This window comes from Eubalaena glacialis, chromosome 15 (genome assembly GCF_028564815.1).
Source record: "Eubalaena glacialis isolate mEubGla1 chromosome 15, mEubGla1.1.hap2.+ XY, whole genome shotgun sequence".
In the NCBI taxonomy this organism is placed as follows: domain Eukaryota; kingdom Metazoa; phylum Chordata; class Mammalia; order Artiodactyla; family Balaenidae; genus Eubalaena; species Eubalaena glacialis.
This window is the reverse complement of record NC_083730.1, coordinates 13,370,138-13,394,884: the sequence shown is the minus strand read 5'-3', so window position 1 is coordinate 13,394,884 and position 24,747 is coordinate 13,370,138. Positions and strand designations below refer to the sequence as shown.

At 41.9% G+C, this 24,747-nt stretch overlaps 2 protein-coding genes across 2 annotated transcripts in view; both read right to left on the bottom strand.

Moving 5' to 3' along the window:
• Positions 1-14,214, bottom strand: part of BCL2 (BCL2 apoptosis regulator) — a 180,033-nt gene extending 165,819 nt beyond the window's left edge. Inside the window, exons 1-2 of the mRNA XM_061169467.1 lie at positions 13,560-14,214; positions 12,498-13,347 (exon numbers count right to left, since the gene is read on the bottom strand). Of these exons, the coding sequence (XP_061025450.1) occupies positions 12,498-13,064 (567 nt within the window). The 5' untranslated portion in view covers positions 13,065-13,347; positions 13,560-14,214. The remainder of the gene's footprint in view (positions 1-12,497; positions 13,348-13,559) is intronic.
• Positions 14,215-20,654: 6,440 nt separating this feature from the next.
• KDSR (3-ketodihydrosphingosine reductase) overlaps positions 20,655-24,747 on the bottom strand; it is a 38,093-nt gene continuing 34,000 nt past the window's right edge. The window contains exon 10 of the mRNA XM_061169761.1: positions 20,655-24,539. Coding sequence (XP_061025744.1) covers positions 24,420-24,539 — 120 coding nt within the window. The 3' untranslated portion in view covers positions 20,655-24,419. The remainder of the gene's footprint in view (positions 24,540-24,747) is intronic.

The window sequence follows — 24,747 nt, the reverse complement described above, 5'->3', positions numbered from 1 at the left end:
CTGGCCGTGTGGCTGACAGGGTCTTGGTGCTCCGGCGGGGTGTCAGGCCTGTGCCTCTGAGGTGGGAGAGCCGAGTTTAGGATACTGGTCCACAAGAGACCTCCCAGCTCCACATAATATCAAACGGCGAAAGCTCTCCCAGAGATCTCCATCTCAATGCTGAGACCCAGCTCCACTCAACAATCAGCAAGCTACAGTAATAGACACCCTATGCCAAACAACTAGCAAGACAGGAACACAACCCCACCCATCAGCAGAGAGGTTGCCAAAAACCATAATAAGATCACAGACACCCCAGAACACACCACTGGACGCGGTCCTGCCCACCAGAAAGACAAGATCCAGCCTCAAGCACCAGAACACAGGCACCAGTCCCCTCCACCAGGAAGCCTACACAACCCACTGAACCAACCTTAGCCACTGGGGGCAGACACCAAAAACAGTGGGAACTACGAACCTGCAGCCTGTGAAAAGGAGACCCCAAACACAGTAAGTTAAGCACAATGAGAAGACAGAGAAACACACAGCAGATGAAAAAGAATTCAGAGTAATGATAGTAAAGATGATCCAAAATCTTGGAAATAGAATGGAGAAAATACAAGAAACGTTTAACAAGGACCAAGAAGAACTAAAGAGCAAACAAACAGTGATGAAAAACACAATAAGTGAAATTAAAAATTCTCTAGAAGGAATCAATAGCAGAATAACTGAGGCAGAAGAACGGATAAGTGACCTGGAAGATAAAATAGTGCAAATAACTACCACAGAGCAGAATAAAGAAAAAAGAATGAAAAGAATTGAGGACAGTCTCAGAGACCTCTGGGACAACATTAAATGCACCAACATTCTAATTATAGGGGTCCCAGAAGAAGAAGAGAAGAAGAAAGGGACTGAGAAAATATTTGAAGAGATTATAGTTGAAAACTTCCCTAACATGGAAAAGGAAATAGTATATCAAGTCCAGGAAGCACAGAGAATCCAATACAGTATAAATCCAAGGAGAAACACGCCAAAACACATATTAATCAAACTATCAAAAATCAACTACAAAGAAAAAATATTAAAAGCAGCAAGGGAAAAACAACAAATAAAATACAAGGGAATCCCCATAAGGTTAACAGCTGATCTTTCAGCAGAAACTCTGCAAGCCAGAAAGGAGTGGCAGGACATATTTAAAGTGATGAAAGGGAAAAACCTACAACCAAGATTACTCTACCCAGCAAGGATCTCATTCAGATTCGACAGAGAAATTAAAACCTTTACAGACAAGGAAAAGCTAAGAGAATTCAGCACCACCAAACCAGCTTTACAACAAATGTTAAAGAAACTTCTCTAGGCAGGAAACACAAGAGAAGGAAAAGACCTAAAATAACAAACCCAAAACAATTAAGAAAATGGTAATAGGAACATACATATCAATAACTACCTTAAATGTAAATGGATTAAATGCTCCAACCAAAAGACATAGACTGGCTAAATGGATACAAAAACAAGACCCATAGATATGCTGTCTACAAGAGACCCACTTCAGACCTAGGGACACATACAGACTGAAAGTGAGGGAATGGAAAAAGATATTGCATGCAATGGAAATCAAAAGAAAGCTGGAGTAGCAATTCTCGAATCAGACAAAATAGAGTTTAAAATAAAGACTATTACAAGAGACAAAGAAGGACACTACATAACGATCAAGGGATCAATCCAAGAAGAAGATATAACAATTCTAAATATTTATGCACCCAACATAGGAGCACCTCAATACATAAGGCAAATGCTAACAGCCATAAACGGGGAAATCGACAGTAACAGAATCATAGTAGGGAACTTTAACACCCCACTTTCACCAAAGGACAGATCATCCAAAATGAAAATAAATAAGGAAACACAAGCTTTAAATGATACATTAAACAAGATGGACTTAATTGCTATTTATAGGACATTCCATCCAAAAACAACAGAATACACTTTCTTCTCAAGTGCTCATGGAACATTCTCCAGGATAGATCATATCTTGGGTCACAAATCAAGCCTTGGGAAATTTGGGAAAATTGAAATCGTATCAATTATCTTTTCCGACCACAACGCTATGAGACTAGATATCAATTACAGGGAAAAAACCTGTAAAAATTACAAACACATGGAGGCTAAACAATACACTACTAAATAACCAAGAGATCACTGAAGAAATCAGAGAAAATAAAAAAATACCCAGAAACAAATGACAATGAAAACACGACGACCCAAAACCTATGGGATGCAGCAAAAGCAGTTCTAAGAGGAAAGTTTATAGCAATACAATCCTACCTCAAGAAACAAGAAACATCTCAAACAAACAACCTAAAGCAATTAGAGAAAGAAGAACAAAAAAATCCCAAAGTTAGCAGAAGGAAAGAAATCATAAAGATCAGATAAGAAATAAATGAAAAAGAAATGAAGGAAACAATAGCAAAGATCAATAAAAGTAAAAGATGGTTCTTTGAGAAGAAAAACAAAATTGATAAACTATTAGCCAGACTCATCAAGCAAAAAAGGGAGAAGACTCAAATCAGCAGAATTAGAAATGAAAAAGGAGAAGTAACAACTGACACTGCAGAAATACAAAGGATCATGAGAGATTACTACAAGCAACTCTATGCCAATAAAATGGACAACCTGGAAGAAATGGACAAATTCTTAGAAAAGCACAACCTTCCGAGGCTGAACCAGGAATAAACAGAAAATATGAACAGACCAATCACAAGCACTGAAATTGAAACTGTGATTAAAAATCTTGCAACAAACAAAAGCCCAGGACCAGATGGCTTCACAGGCGAATTCTATCAAACATTTAGAGAAGAGCTAACACCTATCCTTCTCAAACTCTTTCAAAATATAGCAGAGGGAGGAACACTCTCAAACTCATTCTACGAGGCCATCATCACTCTGATACCAAAACCAGACAAAGATGTCACAAAGAAAGAAAACTACAGGGCAATATCACTGATGAACATAGATGCAAAAATCCTCAAGAAAATACTAGCAAACAGAATCCAACAGCACATTAAAAGGATCATACACCATGATCAAGTGGGGGTTTATCCCAGGAATGCAAGGATTCTTCAATATATGCAAATCAATCAACGTGATACACCATATTAACAAATTAAAGGAGAAAAACCATATGATCATCTCAAGAGATGCAGAAAAAGCTTTTGACAAAATTCAACATCCATTTATGATAAAAACCCTCCAGAAAGTAGGAATAGAGGGAACTTACCTGAATATAATAAAGGTCATATATGACAAACCCACAGCCAACGTCGTTCTCAATGGTGAAAAACTGAAACCATTCCCCCTAAGATCAGGAACAAGACAAGGTTGTCCACTCTCACCATTATTATTCAACATATTTTTGGAAGTTTTAGCCACAGCCATCAGAGAAGAAAAAGAAATAAAAGGAATCCAAATTGGAAAAGAAGTAAAGCTGTCACTGTTTGCAGATGACATGATACTATACATAGAGGATCCTAACGATGCTACCAGAAAAGTACAAGAGCTAATCAATGAATTTGGTAAAGTAGCAGGATACAAAATTAATGCACAGAAATCTCTTGCATTCTTATACACTATTGATGAAAAATCTGAAAGAGAAATTAAGGGAACACTCCCATTTACCACTGCAACAAAAAGAATAAAATATCCAGGAATAAACCTACCTAAGGAGACAAAAGGCTTGAATGCAAAAAATTATAAGACACTGATGAAAGAAATTAAAGATGATACAAACAGACGTAGAGATATACCACGTTCTTGGATTGGAAGAATCAATATTGTGAAAATGACTATACTACCCAAAGCAATCTACAGATTCAATGCAATCCCTATCAAACTACCAATGGCATTTTTCACAGAACTAGAACAAAAAATTTCACAATTTGTATGGAAACACAAAAGACCCCGAACAGCCAAAGCAATCTTGAGAAAGGAAAACGGAGCTGGAGGAATCAGGCTCCTTGACTTAAGACTATACTACAAAGCTACAGTAATCAAGACAGTATGGTACTGGCACAAAAACAGAAATATAGATCAACGGAACAGGATAGAAAGCCTAGAGATAAACCCACGCACATATGGTCCCCTTATCTTTGAAAAAGGAGGCAAGAATATACAATAGAGAAAAGACAGCGTCCTCAACAAGCGGTTCTCGGAAAACTGGACAGCTACATGTAAAAGAATGAAATTAGAACACTCCCTAACACGATACACAAAAATAAACTCAAAATGGATTAAAGACCTAAATGTAAGGCCAGACACTATCAAACTCTTACAGGAAAACATAGGCAGAATACTCTATGACATAAATCACAGCAAGATCCTTTTTGACCTACCTCCTAGAGAAATGGAAATAAAAATAAAAATAAACAAATAGGACCTAATGAAACTTAAAAGCTTTTGCACAGCAAAGGAAACCATAAACAAGACCAAAAGACAACCCTCAGAATGGGAGAAAATATTTGCAAATGAAGTAACTGACAAAGGATTAATCTCCAAAATTTACAAGCAGCTTATGCAGCTCAATATCAAAAAAACAAACAACCAAATCCAAAAATGGGCAGAAGACTTAAATAGACATTTCTCCAAAGAAGATATACAGAGTGCCAACTAACACTTGAAAGGATGCTCAACATCACTAATCATTAGAGAAATGCAAATCAAAACTATAATGAGGTTCACCTCACACCGGTCAGAATGGCCATCATCAAAAAATCTACAAACAATAAGTGCTGGAGAGGGTGTGGAGAAAAAGGAACCCTCTTGCACTGTTGGTGGGAATGTAAATTGATACAGCCACTATGGAGAACAGTAAGGAGGTTCTTTAAAAAACTAAAAATAGAACTATCATACGACCCAGCAATCCCACTACTGGGCATACACCCTAAGAAAACCATAATTCAAAAAGAGTCATGTACCACAATGTTTATTGCAGCTCTATTTACTATAGCCAGGACATGGAAGCAACCTAAGTGTCCATCGACAGATGAATGGATAAAGAAGATGTGGCACATATATACAATGGGATATTACTCAGGCGTAAAAAGAAACGAAATTGAGTTATCTATAGTGAGGCGGATGGACCTAGAGTCTGTCATCCAGAGTGAAGTAAGTCAGAAAGAGAAAAACAAATACCGTATGCTAACACATATATATGGAATCTAAAAAAAAAGAAAAAGAAAATGGTTCTGAAGAACCTAGGGGCAGGACAGGAATAAAGACACAGACGTAGAGAATGGACTTGAGGACATAGGGAGTGCGAAGGGTAAGCTGTGATGAAGAGAGTGGCATGGATATATACACACTACCAAATGTAAAATAGATAGCTAGTAGAAAGCAGCCGCATAGCACAGGGAGATCAGCTCGGTGCTTTGTGACCACCTAGAGGGGTGGGATAGGGAGGCTGGGAGGGAGATGCAATAGGGAGGAGATATGGGGATATATGTATATGTATAGCTGATTCACTTTGTTATAAAGCAGAAACTAACACACCATTGTAAAGCAATTATACTTCAATAAAGATGTTAAAAAAAAAGAAAATAGCAAGGAGATAGTCCTGAAATTTTAGACTTACAGGTGCCAACTGGCATCCTTTATAGACTTTCTTTTTTTCCCAAGAGATAAAATATCAATATCTAAAGATGATGACATAATTTGTAATTAACTTTATTCCTATGCTAATTGTAAGAAGGCATTGAACTAAGAAGACTAAGTTTTTGTCCCATATTCCCTTTGAAAATTCTAATGCATCTCAGTAGAATATTCAGCTGCAATTGAATTTCAAAGGTAATACATAGGTATGACATTCATCGTGCTGTAAAGCAGAAGAAATCTTAGTATTTGTGAAGAAGAGTTGGAAAAAGTCAAGAAAAGACAACCTGCAACACTCATGCCTTGTTTGGTGCTCCAAGCATTAGAAGTCATAAATTCTCCATATTCTTTAACAGCTTAAGAAAAGACATTTAAAAAATAGAGAAATATAGTAATTGGAACTGTCACAAGAAAGATGTATTGGTCTCAATGGTAAAATCTCCCTTGGAAAATTTAAGCTTCACTTGACACAGTGGGTCCTTGGGCTGGTTTCAGGAGACAGAGTAAAAAGGAGAGTGGGGTCAGTCATAAGCTTCTGACTCATTACGTTGACGCTCCAGAGAGCTGATTAGCCAATTATTAACTAAAAATGGAATATGGCTCCATCCCTGAAATTCTGAAGGCAAAACAAGGAGCAGAATGGAAATACTGATGCCAGTGAAATTGCTCGTAGAATCTGGTCAATCGCCTAAGAAAATCAGCCAAGTAGCCCTTAGTGCTTTTGTAACTGCTACCAATGGCCACACCAGCATGTCAGGGAGATTCTCTTTCTAACATGTTTAAGAGGGCGTTTGGGGAAGTACTCTTTAGTATAAGCTATTTTAGTTGTTTAGTTAGTCAAACTTTATCTAAGGCTAGAGTATACCCTCACTCTACTCTCACATTGCAGAGATCAGAGCTAGTACAAACTCTTCCAGCAGATTCTATGTTTTCCCTGCACAGGGTTGGAATTTATGATCTCTGGAGGGAAAGCATCATATCTGATGACAGAATTTTTCCTTGCCCGGTTGCCTGTAGCAAGATTGGAGTAAGGGTTATAATATTCCACCTTGGGCAGACCCCTTTTCTGCCCCCTCTTGCTGGTTATCCAGACATAATGCTCTTTCCTTCAGGTGAATCCCACCCTTCACATGTTGGAAGGTGACAAGGAGCTACCCCTTGGAGGTCTCCCTGTGGTGGGGTGATGGGCAGGTAGGGGTCAGTGATGGAGGTTGGCAGGAGGGGGGAGGGTCCCCGATGAGAAAGCCCACACGGCTTTGGAGAAACAGTCATTCCGCCATCATTCTCACTGAAGGACAGCTGGGTTTATCTTTTGCCTGGCAAATAAAGGGCAGAGAAATCGTGTTGGCACTACAAAATCGAGCACAGATCAGAACATGCAACAATCTACAAAAATACTTTTAGAAATGAAAATGGCTTTGTCGTAACTTCAGAAGTTTTACAACCTCCATTTAAAGAAAGAGGACCACGCATAAAAGATGTTAGATGGTAAACACCTGCTCTTCAGGAACACAAATGTCACAGTGGACTAGGAATTTCTATAAGTAGCGTTTTGGAAGAGAAGCCTCTTAATAAACAGAACAGTGCTAGAACCTAACACCAAACCAAAACAAAAGCTTTGGTTTTAATCTCTCCCCTGTTCTGGTTCAAATCGACTTGGACTTGTCTGCATACCAGAATGATTTAAGAAAGATAGTTCTTCAAATTAATCTATTCTAATCAACCTCATCAGAGTCTCGGGTGTCTTTTACCAAAAAAAAAAAATTAATGAAATACTTTAAAAACTGCAGGCTAGTGTTTATTAAGTCTTCATAATATGTAGAAAGAGCACCTAATGGGTAAATATTTACCAAGGGAACTCCCCCTGCCTTTCAGTTCTCTTAAGCGTATGTCCGTGTAACATAGTATTTTTTAAATCATCTACATTTCTCCTCCTAGTTAAATCAGGCCTAATGCACACATGAACAACCATATGGTTAGAAATAACTTTTTCAGACAAAGATTGAAGTGTATGCAAAATAACACATCCTTAGGGTTTTGTTTTGTTTTGTTTTGTTTCTTCTTTTTCCCTCTAAATCTGAGAGTTTAGAATCATCTTGTCAGGCTGTGTGGCAACTGAGTTCACAACGACATCTCCAGCCCTGGTCTGTGAGGGCATCCAGGGCAGGGGAAAAGCCTTCCTCCCTGGACCCCCAAACTAACCCAGGGCCGGGCACATAGAAGACTTGCAGTCATGTCTGTTGAATAACTGTCTCCGTCCTTGGCTGACTCTCATCGTTAACTGCGTTTCGATGTCAAGCACTGATTTTGTTTGAATTGAACCTCAAATAGGATATATCTCTGGGGGAAAAAAAAAACCTTTTTACTTGTACACTACAAATACAGTGTTGTTTTTCCAGCACAAATGCGCTTCTGCTGAAATACTGCTTTGCTAAACTCTTGCGAAGACACGATGGATGACCTCAGAAATGGGTGCGGGGACGTGCTGAGTGGGAGAGACCACCATTAATACACACAGCACCCACACACCTGCTTTATGAGTGGGTTTATCATCCTCCAAAAAGCTGACTAGGACTGGGAGTCGAGATAAAGAAAAACTATTTAAGAGTTTGGCTTAAAAAAAAAAAAAAATCTGTGGCTTTCTGTTACCTGGTGTGCTGTGTAGCCTAATAACATTTAGCAATTCTGAAATGTACCGGTTCAATCAAGGATTGCTAAAAAGATCAATCAGTTCTCACTAGAAAGCACAGCTAAAAGTAACAGGATGCACAGAAGAAAGCCATGTTTTCGACTGACATTAAACAGCAACAAAGCCCCTAAAACAGAAAAGAGAACTGAGTGAACTATATAATTTTACAAAAGTCCCCAAAAGCAATCGCTCAACAGCACATAACTGCAAACTCTAGGAGCAATAATGTATCTTTCTCTACAAAATAAATTACTGAAAGGGGTCATGTGATTCTTAGCAGGCAGAAAGATGCACTTTCCCAAGGAAAGTTCATCATTAAATATATTATTTAAGACTGGATCATCTTCAGGCTATTTTTAATCCTATCATTTTGCTGCCAAAATTGGCTATAAGCAGCTGAAACTCAGCCACTAGAAAACTGATGCTTTTTCATGTATTTTGTACACTGGCCTGAGAAGAGTATTGCTTTCCAGCTAAGCAAACGTTTGGGTAGATGTGGACTACGTACAGAAAAGAGAAACTGCTTGCTGACCAACTAATAAAAAGGAAGCCACCCTCTACTGGATGTGGAGAAGTAAGTTCCTGTCTTCCTAAACCACAAAGACCAAATGACAAACACACACAAAAAGTCGCACCACCATGTCATCAACAGAACGAAGCCAATATCCAAGTTACGGCATCTCATTCTTGCAGCTGTCAAACATCTCACTCTCTCCTAAGACATGAAGCGAAATGTTGTCACGTTTCTCAGTTCAGAGGGCGCCATCAATGTTCATTCACCATCAACTTGCCCAAATCTCAACCCTCTGCTTGCAAGAGCCCCTTGGTCGTGAAGCGGTCTCAGGGCCCCTGAACTCATCTACAGAATTTGAACTGTGTTACAAGGGGATCAAACAATACCGAATGGAGCTATTAAAAGAGCTAAATTTCCTGTCTTTAACTGGAGTAGAAAAGCTATCTTACTTTCATGGGGTCTGTAAGGCCAACACAAATTGTATAGCTACCACGCAAAACATTCTTGAGAGGATGCAGCTTATAATAATTTCTCTCCTGTCTCTCTTGCATTCCAGTCTATTTCTTCCAAGGGTCAGATCACTCTAGCGGATACATGGGGAATATTCAGCATCCTAGGTAATATTATGGACCCGCGGGGCCACTGGAAAGGTACACTGTAGGATCCATCCCAGGTTGCCGTTTTTCCTAAAAGGCGTCCACGAGAATCGATGGTCGGTGATGGCAGCCAGCATCTCTAACTCTCACGTGCACACAAACACCTGTAGACGTGGCGAACCACAGATTCTGACTCAGAAGCTCTGGGGTGGGACCTGAGACTCTGCATCTCTAAGAAGCTCCCAGGTGACACCCAGGCTGCTGGTCCCTGAGCTACACTTGGAGCGGCAGGGTCTCAGACATCTCCTAGAACTGCTGCCTCCCTCTGGAAGCCTTATTCAGACTTAGGAATAAAGCCATACTCCACTCCACAGCCAACTTCTTCTTTAGTCTTTATATAATTTGTAGACTTCTAGGACCATCTCTCAGACACCTATCATCCAAGGCCCTGCTTTCTCCAAGTTATGGAACATGGAATGTAAACTGTTTTTCCTCGGCCTCAGAAGTAGCAGCAGCAAAGAAAAAAAATGTGACTTAGAATCTAAAGCCCCCGTAAGAATAGATTCAGTACATGAGCTGATCCACTGAGTCTTGTAAACAGTACAAGTCATTGTCCAACGTTAAAATAATGTGCTAGCTCTCTTCTGAAATTTTACCATCCTTACTGAGTCCTTTACACTGCAAGACGCAACACATTATTAGAGATGCAACACTGATTGGCGCAAATTTGAAGGAAAATCTGTCTGTATGCCAAATGCTTAAAATAAAAATTTAGGTTCATAATGCACCTTTGAAAGGATAAGTACAGCAGGCTCTCAAGTACTACCACTTTTATTATTCCAAAGTGTCGATTTATGATTGCATTTCCTGATATATACTTTTTTTTTTGCCAAAGTCCTCTGCTTTCCTATTTAGTCATCCATCTATATGTTGTCCTGAAAGCTACACATTTTACCATCAGCTATTTGTGCTTCTATATGATTTATTTTTACTATAAGAGGTTTTGTCAAAAAAAAGTTTATCATGTTCTACGGTACGTCATTGTGGTTTGGCATCATAAAATGTAGCCTCTACATTTATCAACCTCAGATACCTGTTGACCACAAAGATAGGCTCTACTAAGAAAACTCTATTTTGAAAGGAGGAAAAGGTGAGCCTTCACTTAAAAAGAAAATTCAACTGTATGAGATGTTAATATACCACAACTCGACAATAAAGATCAAGATTATATCTTAATTTCTATCATAAACATATGTCTCCATTTCCCATCTTTTTATTAAATTACTTGACACATGACAGTTACCACCATGGATTTCTTTCAACTAGAAAGAAAATTTTTAAAATTTTTTTCACAAAAATATGTAATAGTCAACTGTTATATTAGTTTTACTTTGGTCTTAAAATGATCCTTTTGGCGTCTGGAAGTCCCTACCTCTTTGGTTATGGTGGTTAAAAATAAAACCACCTACTTAACCAAACATTTAACAAAAATATTCTTTACACACTTCACTGAACTCTTCCAGAATTACTAAAGATCTGATAATATGAGATCTCGAAAAACAAACAATTCACAAAAAACATTTAAATTTTAGAGATTAAATGGGGATGTTTTACTTTTAAACACTGAACAGTGGCATCAATATTTTGTCAACTTTGGTCAAGTAGGATCAGATGTTCATGTCAGTCATCTACTTTTCTTGGCCTTTTCTCTTTTTGGCCCCTTACCATTAGCACACTTTGTAAACTGTAGTAAAATATGTAATGTGCTTCTTGAAATCGAATCCACCTGTAGTGACTTCTAAGCTTTTTGCTCCTGCTAGGTCCTATAAAATAATAACATTAGTAATTCTCCCTAGAGACTGTGAAAGGAAGCACTGAATTGCATCCTTTTTCAAAGACAGTTCTTCAGATTAAAAGACAAGAATTATTCCTCTTTCACTTTTTCACAAATTAATCACTTCAGATTTAAAGTGTAGATGTCAATTACACTTCTTCAGTCTTAGGGCCTGTACCCCTCCCCCAAAGAACCACACACACAAAAAAAACTTTATGGTGACATGATAGAGGCTCTATCTAGCACAACAGTACCAGAAAAAAAACAGTTCACAGATGTTCCTCAAAAATACAGGCATCAATCACTTCAGCTAAAGTCAGAGCACGAGAATCCACAGCTACGAATCAATTCTTCTACACTTTATATAGATACTCTAGATGCAAGTTTTGCCAGCAGAGGGGACCATCAAATCACGTGGATTCTAGGTGGTGAAAAGTAGAAGCTACTAAAATTCCAGTAAACCTCAAAATCACAAACAAGTTATAGAAATAGAACACAAGGTACGCAGCCAATGCAAATTCTGTCACTGACGAAATAAACACCCAGAGCTGAGTCTTCTTCAAGACACTAGGTCATGCCCACTAGGAATATGGCACACATTGGAGGCTGGAGTCGCCGGACTTTTGGAAAGTCAACTTACAGCTTACCTCTTTACAAACATCCAGGTGTTCCAGGGAAAGGGGCTACACTGGTTTTCCTCTTTGGGTAGATCTTACCAAGTGAGTCAGAAAAGGCATGCCCTTGGTCCTCTGGGAGAGTCTGCTCTTCCAACTGGATGGTTCTCAAATTTTAGTACAAAGAAGAAACCCCCAGGGGAGCTTATTTCTGATGCGGATTGCCAGGACCCAGCCTGGCACCTAGTTTACGAGTTGTCCCTGAAATGTCCCATTTCAACAGGCTACTCAGGCCAGGTACCATGATGAGGGGGATCCTCGGACCCCCAGTTTGAGAAACCCTGAAGGGATGCCATTTACCCCAAGATCCTACTGAACATCAAAGACTGGATCTTTGAACCTCAATGGCTGGCAAGCAAGGGAAACAATTTTGCCGGGAAGCAATGATCACAGTTGGGTTGGCAGGGAGACCTCTGTACAGGGAAAGAGGGAGGGAAGCCACAACCCTGATTTTATTTCGTTGGCTCATCGGCCTCCCTTGGTCCGGTAGCCCACCCAGACTCCAACCACCGCATCTCAGACCTGAGAGGTCCAGCCCAGACTCACATTCAACCAGACATGCACCTACCCAGCCTCCGTTATCCTGGATCCAGGTGTGCAGGTGTCGGTTCAGGTACTCAGTCATCCACAGGGCGATGTTGTCCACCAGGGGGGACATCTCCCGGTTGACGCTCTCCACACACATGACCCCACCGAACTCAAAGAAGGCCACAATCCTCCCCCAGTTCACCCCATCCCTGAAGAGCTCCTCCACCACCGTGGCAAAGCGTCCCCTCGCGGTGAAGGGCGTCAGGTGCAGCTGGCTGGACATCTCGGCGAAGTCGCGGCGGTAGCGACGAGAGAAATCATCACCGGCCTGGCGCAGGGTCAGGTGGACCACAGGTGGCACGGGGCTGAGCGCAGGCCCCCCGGCGGGGGCGGCGGGGGCGGTCTGGGGCGGCGGCGGGGAGGTCCTGGATGGCGCTGGGGTGCGCCCAGGCTGGGAGGAGAAGATGCCCGGCGCGGGGGCGGCCCCCGGGGACGCCGCGCCCGCGTCTCCGGCATCCCACTCGTAGCCCCTCTGCGACAGCTTATAGTGGATGTACTTCATCACTATCTCCCGGTTATCATACCCTGTTCTCCCAGGGTGCGCCATCCTTCCCCCACGGAAAAGCAGCCGGGTACCAACAGCACCTCTCGCCCCCGCTTCCCGCCCCACGGCCCCGCACGGGAGAAGAATAGTTATAATCCAGCTATTTTATTGGATGTGCTTTGCATTCTTGGATGAGGGGGTGTCTTCAGTCACGCGGAACACTTGATTCTGGTGTTTCCCTCTTGGCATGAGATGCAGGAAATTTTTATTTAAATTCCTTTCGGATCTTTATTTCATGAGGCACATTATTAGTTATTGTTAATATCAGTCTACTTCCTCCGTGATGCTGAAAGGTTAAAAAAACTAATCAGTCAAAATCAGGTGCATTTCCCTTTATACAGTGGGTGAAAGCAGGGCACACACACTACAAGTTACACAGCTAAAAAGAATATAATAAACTGCCTGGAAATTAAACTTACTCGAATGCACTTAAAGTTAAAATCTCAACTGTTTCCACTGAAAGTTACATGAAACCCATTTCCTGTGCAAAGAACTTACTTGTATTTTTTCAGGACAGCATGATCCTCTGTCAAGTTTCCTTTTCTGTGGAAACAAATGCATAAGGCAAAGATTCCATCAATCTTCAGAACTCTCCAGTTATAGCTGCTGTGAAACTTGCAAATGAATCAGGAGTTGGGGGCGGAGGGTGTAAAAATTAGGAGAATTTCCAGTTTGATTCCCAGACTTCTCCTCACAGAAATGTCAATCCGTAGGAATCCCAACCGGAGATCTCAAGAGCACGAGCAAAGAAAGGCAGCGGCGGCGGCAGATGAATTACAGTTTTCAGTCCAGTATTTGCAGAAGTCCTGTGATTTTCCCCCTCTCGGCAATTTACACGCGCACACACACGCGCGGGCACAGACATGGATCTCTGTCCGCGGGACCGCTTCACGCCTCCACGGGAGAGAGACAGGGACCGGGGGCCGGTGGACGAGCCGGGGACGGGGGCAGGAATCCTCTTCTGATTAAACTCCGAACAGCGAATGCATTTTCCGAAAAGCTGCTTGATAAATGAAGGCTGGACGCGCCCGGCCCGCCGGTGCCGAGCGCGAGAAGCCCGCGCTGTGTGTGGTGCGGCGAGGGCTGGGGAGAAGGACGTGGTGGGGGAGGGTTTTATTTTTTCCCTCTTTTCCTAAAAAGGATGACTGCTACGAAGTTCTCCCCCCTGGACCCCCTCTTCCGCTGCACCCCACCGGCGCACCCCGCCTCCGGGCTGCGCACCCTTTCTCCTCCTCCTGCTCCTGCGCGGCGGCGCTGGCGGCGCCCGCCTCCCCCGCGCTCCCGCCGCGCACCCGCTCCGGGCGATGACGGCCGCGCCGGCGGGGAGGGCCCGGCGCCCGGCACCTTCGCTGGCGGCGGCGGCGGCGGCGGCGGCGGCGGCGGCGGCGGCGGCGGCGGCGGCTCGGCGGGGAAACCGAGAGCGGCGGGCGGGAGCGCGGCAGGCGCGGGCGGGCGCGGGCGCGGGCGCGGGCGCGGGCGGGGGCGGGGGCGGGCGCGAGGAGGAAGGGGGCGGGCGCGGCGCGGGGGGGCCTGGCCTCTTCATTCTCCTCTCGAACCGACTGGTTTCCTGTACGTACGTCACAAGGTTCATTCAAAAAAAGAAGAAAGAAAGAGCCCTCCTCGGAGCCGCCCCGCCGCCCCCTCCGCCCCCTCCGCCCCGCTCCCCTTGCCGGGTTAAAGGAGCCGCGGCCGGCCCGGGAGTGGCGCGCCCCGCCGGGGACTCATGGCGCGCAGGCCCGCGGCCGGGGAGGGAGCGCCCGGGACGGCCCCCGCCCGCTGCGCCCGCCCGCTGGGCCCGGCCGGTGGGTGGCGCAGGCCTCCCGCGCGGCCGCGGCGCGGTGGGTGTGCCAGGGGCCTCGTCGGGCCTGCGGCGGGCCCGGCGCGCGCTCGGAGTCTCCGGGGCCCGCGAGGGGCCGGGGGCGCCCGGGGAGCCGCACGCGGCCGGTCGGGCGGCTGCCGGGGCCAGGAGCTGGGGGGACGCCGACAAAACAAGCGCTGGAAGAGCGCCGGGAATCGCTTCGACCCTTCCTAGCCGTGCGCGCGCGGGGTGTGTGTGTGTGTGTGTCCGCGTCCACACATCGTGTTACCAGGGTCTTCGACCCTTTCTAGCCGTGCGCGCGCGCGGTGTGTGTGTGTGTGTGTGTGTGTGTGTGTGTGTGTCCACACATCGTGTTACCAGGGACCTCAGCGCTGCCCTCCCATCAAGAGAGGCGACGCTGCACGTTCATCCGCGAGGGAAGCCCCAAGCATCGTGTTTACTTTCAAGCTGCTTCCTAGGTGTCCACGCACAACATACACTCCGGAGACACCATCCGTGACCGAGGCCACACAGAGCTCTCAGCGGCGCGGCCGAGGGATTAGTGAGGGATACCAAGGGCTTTCGAGTGGTTAAGTAAATGTTTTTCCTCTGCTCCTAACAATTTCGGCACTGGGTTAGGGCTGAACGCCACGGGGGGCTACAGGGCAACTTTCAGGCCCGCAGCCCCCCAGCCAGGGTGGGTGGGTTTCTAAAGGCCTCCGCGGTCGCCTAGCAGCCAATCTTAGATGTTAGCACCTTCTCGAGTTATCTATACATACACAAACCTATATATTACACACACATATGTGCACATTTAAAAAAAAAAATTCACCAGGATGAATAGCTCCCAGGAGAAAAGCACATAGAGCAAACAAGTTGCATGTGTTTATTTTTATCTCTAAGAGTCTTTGACAAATAAAGTGCCAGGAAAAAAATAGTAGCACGGCGGCTTACCTAATAGGACTCAAGTACAAACATATAGGGACACTGGCCTGTTGAGGTCATAGAAACATGACAAGTGAGTACTGCCATGTGTACAAATATGTTCTCACTATATTTTGTCTCATTCCTAGTCTAAAAGCATTCATTCTGTGGCAAAATAAGCACGGCAAATTATTTTCATTTCTTCATTTTATCAAATACAATCGGCCAACATGCCAACCTCTTGCATATAGGAAAGGGTGCCTGGTACAAATGTCTTATCCAGGCAAGAGGGAATGAAGGAAGGTGGTCCTTCTTGCCTTCCAACTGCTGTAACAAAGTCCCCTTTTATCCATGGCAGTGGCAGGGAGGTGTGCTGGCCTGGAGAGAGACACTGGGTAAAGACTGACCTGGATATATGTTTTCACAGAATAGCAGAAGCCCGTGTTAATGCCACACATCATGGTTTAGGGATCTTCTCAGAACCTTGTCCTAACCCCCCAAAATTACTTAAGAGGAATTCAAAGCCCTAGTGCTTGAGACCCAGCACATCAGTGAGGAAATGAGAGGCCAGAGCTGGAAAAAAGATTGTACTTCTGCAAAGACGGAGACCAGAAGGAAACATATCCCATTCCCAGAAAAAGGAAAGCTGCATTTTTTTCTCCTTTACTCCACAGAGCCTCACTTTACAGATTCCTCCACACTTAAGTGGCATCTTGACCATAACCAAACATTCTCCAGACAGGTCTGCATTATTCCTTGACTAAGGCTATCTATTCCCTAGGAATGTTCTGGATACTCTTTCAATCAAAAGAGTGAAACCGTTCCTCCATTCATATTGCATGCTTATTAGATTCCACCCAAAGTGTAAGGACAAGTATTCTTTGGAGGTGTGTGACTTAACTATTTGTCTGTGAGTATTGGTGAGCTAGTGGAGGGAGCACCGGTCTGAGTCAGGAGTCCTAGGTGTGAATCTAGAGACCTTCCGATAACCTTCAAAATGTAGGCACTGTGGGCTTTTCACTTCCCAAGACGTCTTCCACTTAGAGCCAATGGATGGTCCTTTTCCTGGTTTTGCCTGGCTGGCTTCTAGCAGTAGGGTGGCACCGGGAAGAGAAAAGAACAAGATGCAGGGAATGGAGACTGTACCAAGAGTCTGAAAGGCCTGTGTTTCCCTTCTTTATTCTCCAATCTGCCAAACAAAAAGCTTTTTATTGCCAGTTTTTGCCACCTACTGGTTGATGTTTAACAGTATCATTCAGAAAGTTCTCTTCATCCATCACCAATATAAGTCTTCCCGAAGTTTATGAAATTCAAAAAGGACATTATTCTAATCTGAACATAAATACTAATATTTAATATAGGTATGTATCAAATCTTCCCAACTATTAAAATTTTTATTTAAAACGAGGATAGAAAGACAGTGTTTACTGAGAGGGAATTGACAACTAATAGGTAAGATGAAAGAGTTAAAAATATAAAACATGACCCCAAACCATTTAGGCAAACTGATGTGAAAATAAATCCATCAACAAAATGAACTGACTAGGGACAGTAAAAACAAGCAGATAGCCTGCATAAAAGAAAAAGGAACTGCTTAAAAAATAACATCTCACAGGCCTAGATAAGCAATCCAAAACACGAATTTCCAATTTCAAGTATCTTCTACATTATTGTTTCCCACTTTATTGAGATATAATTGACATAAGTATCTTAAATACTAGAAACTCTTATGCTAAATAGGGCCATATGCTTTAAGACGGTTTACACACTTTGTTGGCAAACATTATATAATAATGTTATTATTATAATACTAATTCCCTATTAGTATTAGTTAGTAATACTAACAGTAATACTGTTCCTGACTCATTTATGCTCCAGAGCCCCTCTTCTGTAAGTGTGATCGCATCCAAGTAATCCACTGTGTGCTCTCAAACCATCTTTGTCCTCATCAGGAAACTCTTTTACCAAATCTAAACCAACAAGCCTTGGTTTAACTGAAAAACCCACCTGGCTAATTTTTGGTGGGTCCTAAGCCTCAAAACAATGTTTGGAATCATTAAGCAACAACTTTTGAAACCAAGCAACGAAGTGCAGGTAAGTCATTCTGTTGCGCAAGTTTAACAGCCAGCAAATAATGTTTACGTTTGGTTTACAAAGGAAAGCACAATAAACTCACTCGTGGCAATTTTTTCCTTTCAAATTAATGACTTGACATTTAAAGTGAATCAACTGAGATTAGGAACTTGTCTTACACGTTTCAAATGTTTACTGCTCTTGTTGGATTGACATGAAACACCATAGTATTGAGGGGAAATAGGCAAAGAATATACATTCTTATGTTCAATAACTAATGTTTATTCTCTTATGCTCTTTAGCACAGAGCACAGCATCTCCCAGACACTAACTGTTGATGAACACATTTAGAAAAATCAAGGTTAATATGTTTGTTATCTAGAGCAGCAGTAGCAAAGTACCACAAACTGGGTGGCTTCAAGCAGAAATTTATTTTCCCACAGTTCTGGAAGCTCAAAGTCCAAAATCAAGGTGTCAGTAGGGCCATGCTCCCTCTGAAGGCTCTAGGGAAAAATCTTTCCTTACCTCTTTCTAGCTCTCGTTGGGGGCTGGCAATCTTTGGCTTGCAGCTGCTTCACTTCGATCTGTACCACTGTCCTCACGTGGCATTCTCCCTGTGTGTGTCTGTTTTCTCCTATTTTTATGAGGTCACCAGTCACATTGGATTAGGACCCTAATAACCTCATCTTAACTTGGTTATATCTATGAAGACCCCATTCCCAAATAAGGTCACATCCACAGGTACTGGGGATTAGGACATCAACATCTTTTGAGAACACACAATTCAACCCATAACAATATGTTTATCTTCTATCTTAATACGTTTTTTTCCAAACTAATGAGAAATGTTCATTCCAAGGCGCAAGGGCTCAGCAACGCCTGAATTTCAAAGGGAACCATGATCTTTCTAAATCTTGCCATTTCATATTTCTGCTCAAAGCTCTTCAGAGGCCGAAATCTCAACTCCTGCGCATGGGATGATGTGGCCCAAGCCCACCCCCTGGACACCCACCCAATCCTTCCACTTTCCTTTTTTTTTTAAAAAAAAAATTTATTTACTTTTATTTATTTTTGGCTGTGTTGGGTCTTCATTTCTGTGCGAGGGCTTTTTCTAGTTGCGGCGAGCGGGGGCCACTCTTCATAGCGGTGCGCGGGCCTCTCACTGTCGCGGCCTCTCTTGTTGCGGAGCACAGGCTCCAGACACGCAGGCTCAGTAATTGTGGCTCACGGGCCTAGTTGCTCCGCGGCATGTGGGATCTTCCCAGACCAGGGCTAGAACCCGCGTCCCCTGCATTGGCAGGCAGACTCTCAACCACTGCGCCACCAGGAAAGCCCAACTTTTCCTTCTTGTAGCTACATCACCTCCATGTGCTTTCTGGAATACGCCAAGATCTCGCATGTCTTTTGCCTTTGCACATCTGCTCATCTCCCTGAAAGGAACCCGACTTTCCTGTGGCAAATTCATACTCATTCCCCAAGGTTTACCTCAACAACTTTCTCCCTGTGAGATCATCCCCGACTATCCTGGGCAGTCCTAGGATTCCACTTATGCCATTAGAAGAGGTTTCGTACGGAGGCTAGGAGCTTCAAAGACAGAAAACTGGTGTCGATCCTGGCTTCATCGCTTTGCAGCTGCGACCTTGACCTAGTTGCTTATAACCGCTCTGTGCCTGTGCCCTCATTTATAACATGGGGATATAAATGTACCACTGGTAGGGTTAGTGGATGATTTAAATGAGTTAAATGCAAAGCACTCAACAGTGACTAGCACAGGTTACGTTTTCAAATGTTATGGTACCTTAATCATAGCTATTGTTGGATCACCATGTAATTTCTGACATGTGTTTTTCTCCCTAGATTATAAACTATTTGAGGGCAGGGACCATATTTGCCTTTGTGCATTCCCAGCCTAGAATAGTGCCTGGCATTCAAATAATTGTGGCATAAAATTCAGAGGCCTGAAGAAAGGAATGGGGAGTGGTTCCCCTTCCTCTCCTAAGACTTGTAAGAGCCTTCAGAGGGATGAAGAAGGGGGGAGGGAAATAAACAAGAAATGTAATCGCCACGAGGGAGGGACAGATTGTTTATGCAAAGCCATATCCCTGGCGCCTGGATACCGAGCTCGTCACAGGCACTCAATAAATACATGTTGAAGGAGGAAAAATGGGGTGTATAAAATCAGGAGTGGAACAGAAGTCAGGAAATGTTTTTCTTTTTAAACGTCCAAACATAAAAAATTATAGAAGTGATATCCTATGCCATTTACATATATAAGTTGCTCAAATTTAAAGAAAGGTTAAGTTTGCCAATCAAGACACCCAAGGCATCTCTTCTCAACGTGACCAAAGTTTTTCTGTTTAAGGACGGAGAAATATTAAGGCGTGTTCTTTCCCATATCTCTCTTCTATGCCCTTCAAGAGTCTAGGAGATATTTCATTGTTGGAATATGAAGGTTTAAAGTATGGGAAATCAATTTATTTGTGTATGAAACATAATTACTTAAGAAATTTTCTTAAATTCCACATTTCTTACTCTTTCACTCATATATCCCACATTGGAGTCAAACACTGAACATATTTGAAACAAGGGCCCAGAATACGAAATACTTACCGTGAAAATATTACTTCCTAAAAAATGACATAAATCAAGCCTTGTCAAGGGTTTAAGATGCAAGGTTAGGATAACATTATGAAAGAGGTTTCTGTTTTGTTTAAACATCTCTTTAAAAAAATGGACATTTCTAAAAAAGAAGTTTTTGAATCTGTAAAGCGTGTTCCCCATTTATTTCTTGTTGTGATTCAGAAATACAAGATATGAAAATCAGGTTACAATTCTGCCACAAAAGCTTCTAAAGTAGCAAACACAGGTTCTAATATATATCAAAATAGCCATATGCACTCTTATCAGTTGAAAAATGTCTTTAGAGTTGTCACATCAAGCAAGTGTAAAATATAATAGCTATTACCTCCTCTTCAAAATACCAAATCTGCCATCACTGGTCTGAACTAAACAAGATTTAGTCCAGAATACGGAAGGTTATGGTTAGTAGGTATTTTTTCAAAGCTGAGTCACTAAGAAGATAAGGAAATGAGAAAGATTCAAAACATTTTATGTCAAAAATATGAATCTTTTAAGTATCCTCAAGTGAGTTAAGACACATTTAAATTGGAATATGATATAATAAAATGAAATCTGTTGATGATACAATTCAGTAAGAAAAAAAATTATTATGGTATTGACTTCTTCTAGAAAGACAAAGACATACAATTCTTTGCATCTAAGCAACTATGATCAAAATGCTCTTGTCATCTAAATATTAGAAATGGTCTCTCAAATTTTTACTTCTAAGAATCAACAATATATGGTTTAACAGATCCAAATAGAGACATAATTAAACATATATGTGTTCGTATAAAGGGGCCATCACTAACAGCATTTTTAATTTCTTCTCCTTTCAGGTGTGAAAATTAAATTTTAAAATATAAAGAACAACTCTCTTGACTTTGTTTTTGTAAAAATAAATGAGAATTGTTTTTATACCTTTTTGAATGATAGAGGGTCCTTGAACATATTTTGGAATGTCTAAGGCTGAATAATGTTAAGCATTTTAAAATAAATATACTCACAAATACATTATAATGAAACAGTACACCCCAACCTAGCAGAGGCAGACACTTGGAACTGAAACTCACACAATAACCTATGTCTCACATACAGAGAACCCACATTTCAAAAGAATTATGATTGACCTTCTTCTGCCACAAGTAAGACATACCCACTTCTGGGTACAATAGAAAGTGTTGAATCAATGCAATCCTTAAAAAAAAAAAAAAAAAAGCCAATAGTTTCCCTAACAATCTGACTCAGGCTTTCTCTTCTTCCCCTGAACAAAAAAGCAAGTCAGTATAAAAACAGGTTGTACAAGAATTGAGCCAAAAAAGATAAAAAATAGAATTTGCCTTGTAATATTTTCATGTTTTGGATGAAGCCAGATCGTTATGTGATGCTGCTGAAGTGTCTACAATCCCTCATCCAAAACCCTTCAGGCCAGATGTGTTTCAGAATTCATCATTTTTTTTTTGCATTTAAAAAGGTAATATGGGGCATATACTGGATATTACAAAACATCTCCACAGAGTCTGGGGCAATCCCTGTAAGTCAAACCCATTGGTATCTCTTCAGACAAAATTAATAAACAGCCCATGGAGTGGCATAAATAAAAACTATAATAATCTCAAGTCAGTTCACTAAGTCAGGTTTTGCTATCAAATGAATTATGGCACCAAATTTAGGAAGAAAAAAAGGAACACCTCAGTTTTCAAAGCTTTTTGGTTACAAGAATGTAGACCTTTGCCATCTCTGACAAAGAAGCCCATTCCCTGATACTATAACCTCCACAAATCTGCTCTCATGCCTGAGCTTCATTTGGATTGGGGATATCTCCCCGCCGTGGAACAGGGGCTTGTAAATTTGTTCAGGCAGTAGATGACCTGGAGTCACAGTGCTCTCTCTGAGGATACCTTGAGAAATGTATATTGAAATAACTATTGCAAAATAGTTAATTTTATTAAATGAGGCATCACCTGGGACTAGATTTTAATATAGACCTTCAGTAGAAGGTGCCAACATTCAAGAAACATTTATGAGAAAAGAATAAAATTGAGAAGCACCCAGCTATTAATTTGTATCCGTGAATTAGGAAAACACAGCCTTTACTCCCTTTTAGAGGCTGCCCGATATGACTCAACTTTGCAGACGACGGCTCTCTAAGGCTGAAAGATTCATGAAACCATTATGGGTTCAAACCACCCCCATAAACTGCAATGAAGTCATCCCAAGCAACTTATATATTAAATAATAATTTCTTCTGTCTTTGTCAGTGTTTGAAAATGTGCCATTCTCATGTCTTTTAAACAGACACCATGGATTAAAGCCATTAGACATCTTACTTTGTAAAAATTAAGTCATTTTAAAGTCAAGAGTTCAAAAACTCAAAAGCAAAAAAGATTTGCAATAATTTTTAGGTCTTTAATCTTTTGTAGAATTGTATTGTTTTGTATTGTTACCAAAACAGTCTTTTGTGTTTTTTTTTAAACAATAAAAAAAAGTTTCTTCTTCAAAAGCTGTGGTCTTTTCTCACCAAAAGGAACTGGAAGGTGGTAATGTATAAACTTACTGTGTATGCAAAGGGGAGGGGACACAGCGTTACAATGGAGGTGACTGCCCTCAAGTCGGAGGAACACATACAATGACAGAGCGAAGCAGGTAGCGGTGGCTAAAACTCATCAGAGGCACTTGCTGTGGAAATCCAACCAACGGACAACGGAGCCTGGCATCTCGAAACAACACTCAGGGGACCAACAGGATTTCCAGGTCTCTACGGTGAGAGTGATGGCTGGGCTTTCTTAACATGTGGTACAAAGAGGATGTCCTCAGGGTCAGTGGGAGAGTCACAGAAAGAACAGGGTGGTCATTTTATTTCAAAAACGAGTATCTTCAACATCAGCCTTGCCGTCCTACATTTTTTTTCTTAATGAATAAAACTGAAACATGCTATCATCAGCCTTTCTTAAAAGCTACATATATGCTACGAGGAGACGAAGGTCACGCTTTCTAATTTTTTCATTTGCTTTAATAAATTCATTCATTAATTTAAAAAGTCAAGTCAAAAAAAACTGGTCTTCTCTTTTTTTTTACAAAAATATTATAGCAGTATAAGCAAAATTGGAAAGGAAGACATGGGAAGAATAAGACGCTACAATGGAATGGGTGAGCTTCAGGTCATCATGGCTACTGAAGAAATTGTAAACTTTTAAGCTTCTAAGATTTGACTTCTCTTCAGAAAACATTTTAGGAGCCTGCCTTTCCCGGTGAACGAAAAATGAACAGTGCCCTAAGTATTTGAGTCTAAAGAAGACAAGAAAGCATTATTTTTTCCGACTGGAAAATATTTATCTCCTTTGTTCCACTGCATTGCCCTCTCCCATCCCCCTTGTAGTTTTATGGGATCAAAGAGAAAGAAGCCACGAGAGTCCACCAGCAACAGAGTAAATGAGGGACGTTACTATGCACTCAGACACAGTGGCAATGTATAAAATGCATCTGGAATAAAATACACCAAGTTAAAAAGAAAAAAAGAAAAAAGAAAAAAAAAAGGCCCCAGAAACCCACAAACTGCCTCTCATGAAAGGTTAAAAAAGTGCTTGGAAAGTACATTTCTGGACTTGATCTCTACCGGGGAAAAAAAGAATAAATAGAAAAAAAATTTCAGTGATCACTCTGGAATCCTGTCCTTTACCCTGCTCACACGCTATGAATTCCCTTACCATCACTTCTCCGCCTCGGAGAATCAAGTGGTCTCCTGCTCCAAATTTGCATAGTATTAATAATATTCTCTGGAGTTGAACGTCTATCCCCCTGCTTGCAGCCAGGTTTCTGAAGAGCACTGGTCCAATCTCACAGATTCGAAAGCAAGACATGAATGTCTGCAGGCCAAAAACTGCGTCCTGTTTAGCAGCAAGCTGGTCAAATTATTTAGAAAGTCTTTTTCCAAGGGATAAGAATTAGGCAGTTTTGTCTGCAATTTCAGATTTCGCTCTCTGCATCATGCAGCGACGAACTATACTGTCGAAGCTTCCAAGGTAAAACAAAGCAATCGTACGGAAGAGGCCCATGGTGACTACCTGCAAGACAAAGAGACCTTTGAGCTCATGCAACAGGACGACACAATCATCCATTTCAAGGGATTTTAGGATATGTCTCTGACAAATAGTTTCTAAGTCGCATCTTCCAATCTGCTCCAAGGATAAGTACGTATAATGAAAACTTCGTAAGTGCCAGCAGAACACAGAGAACAGAAGTAGTCTGCTCTGAGCCACTGGACAGCACAGG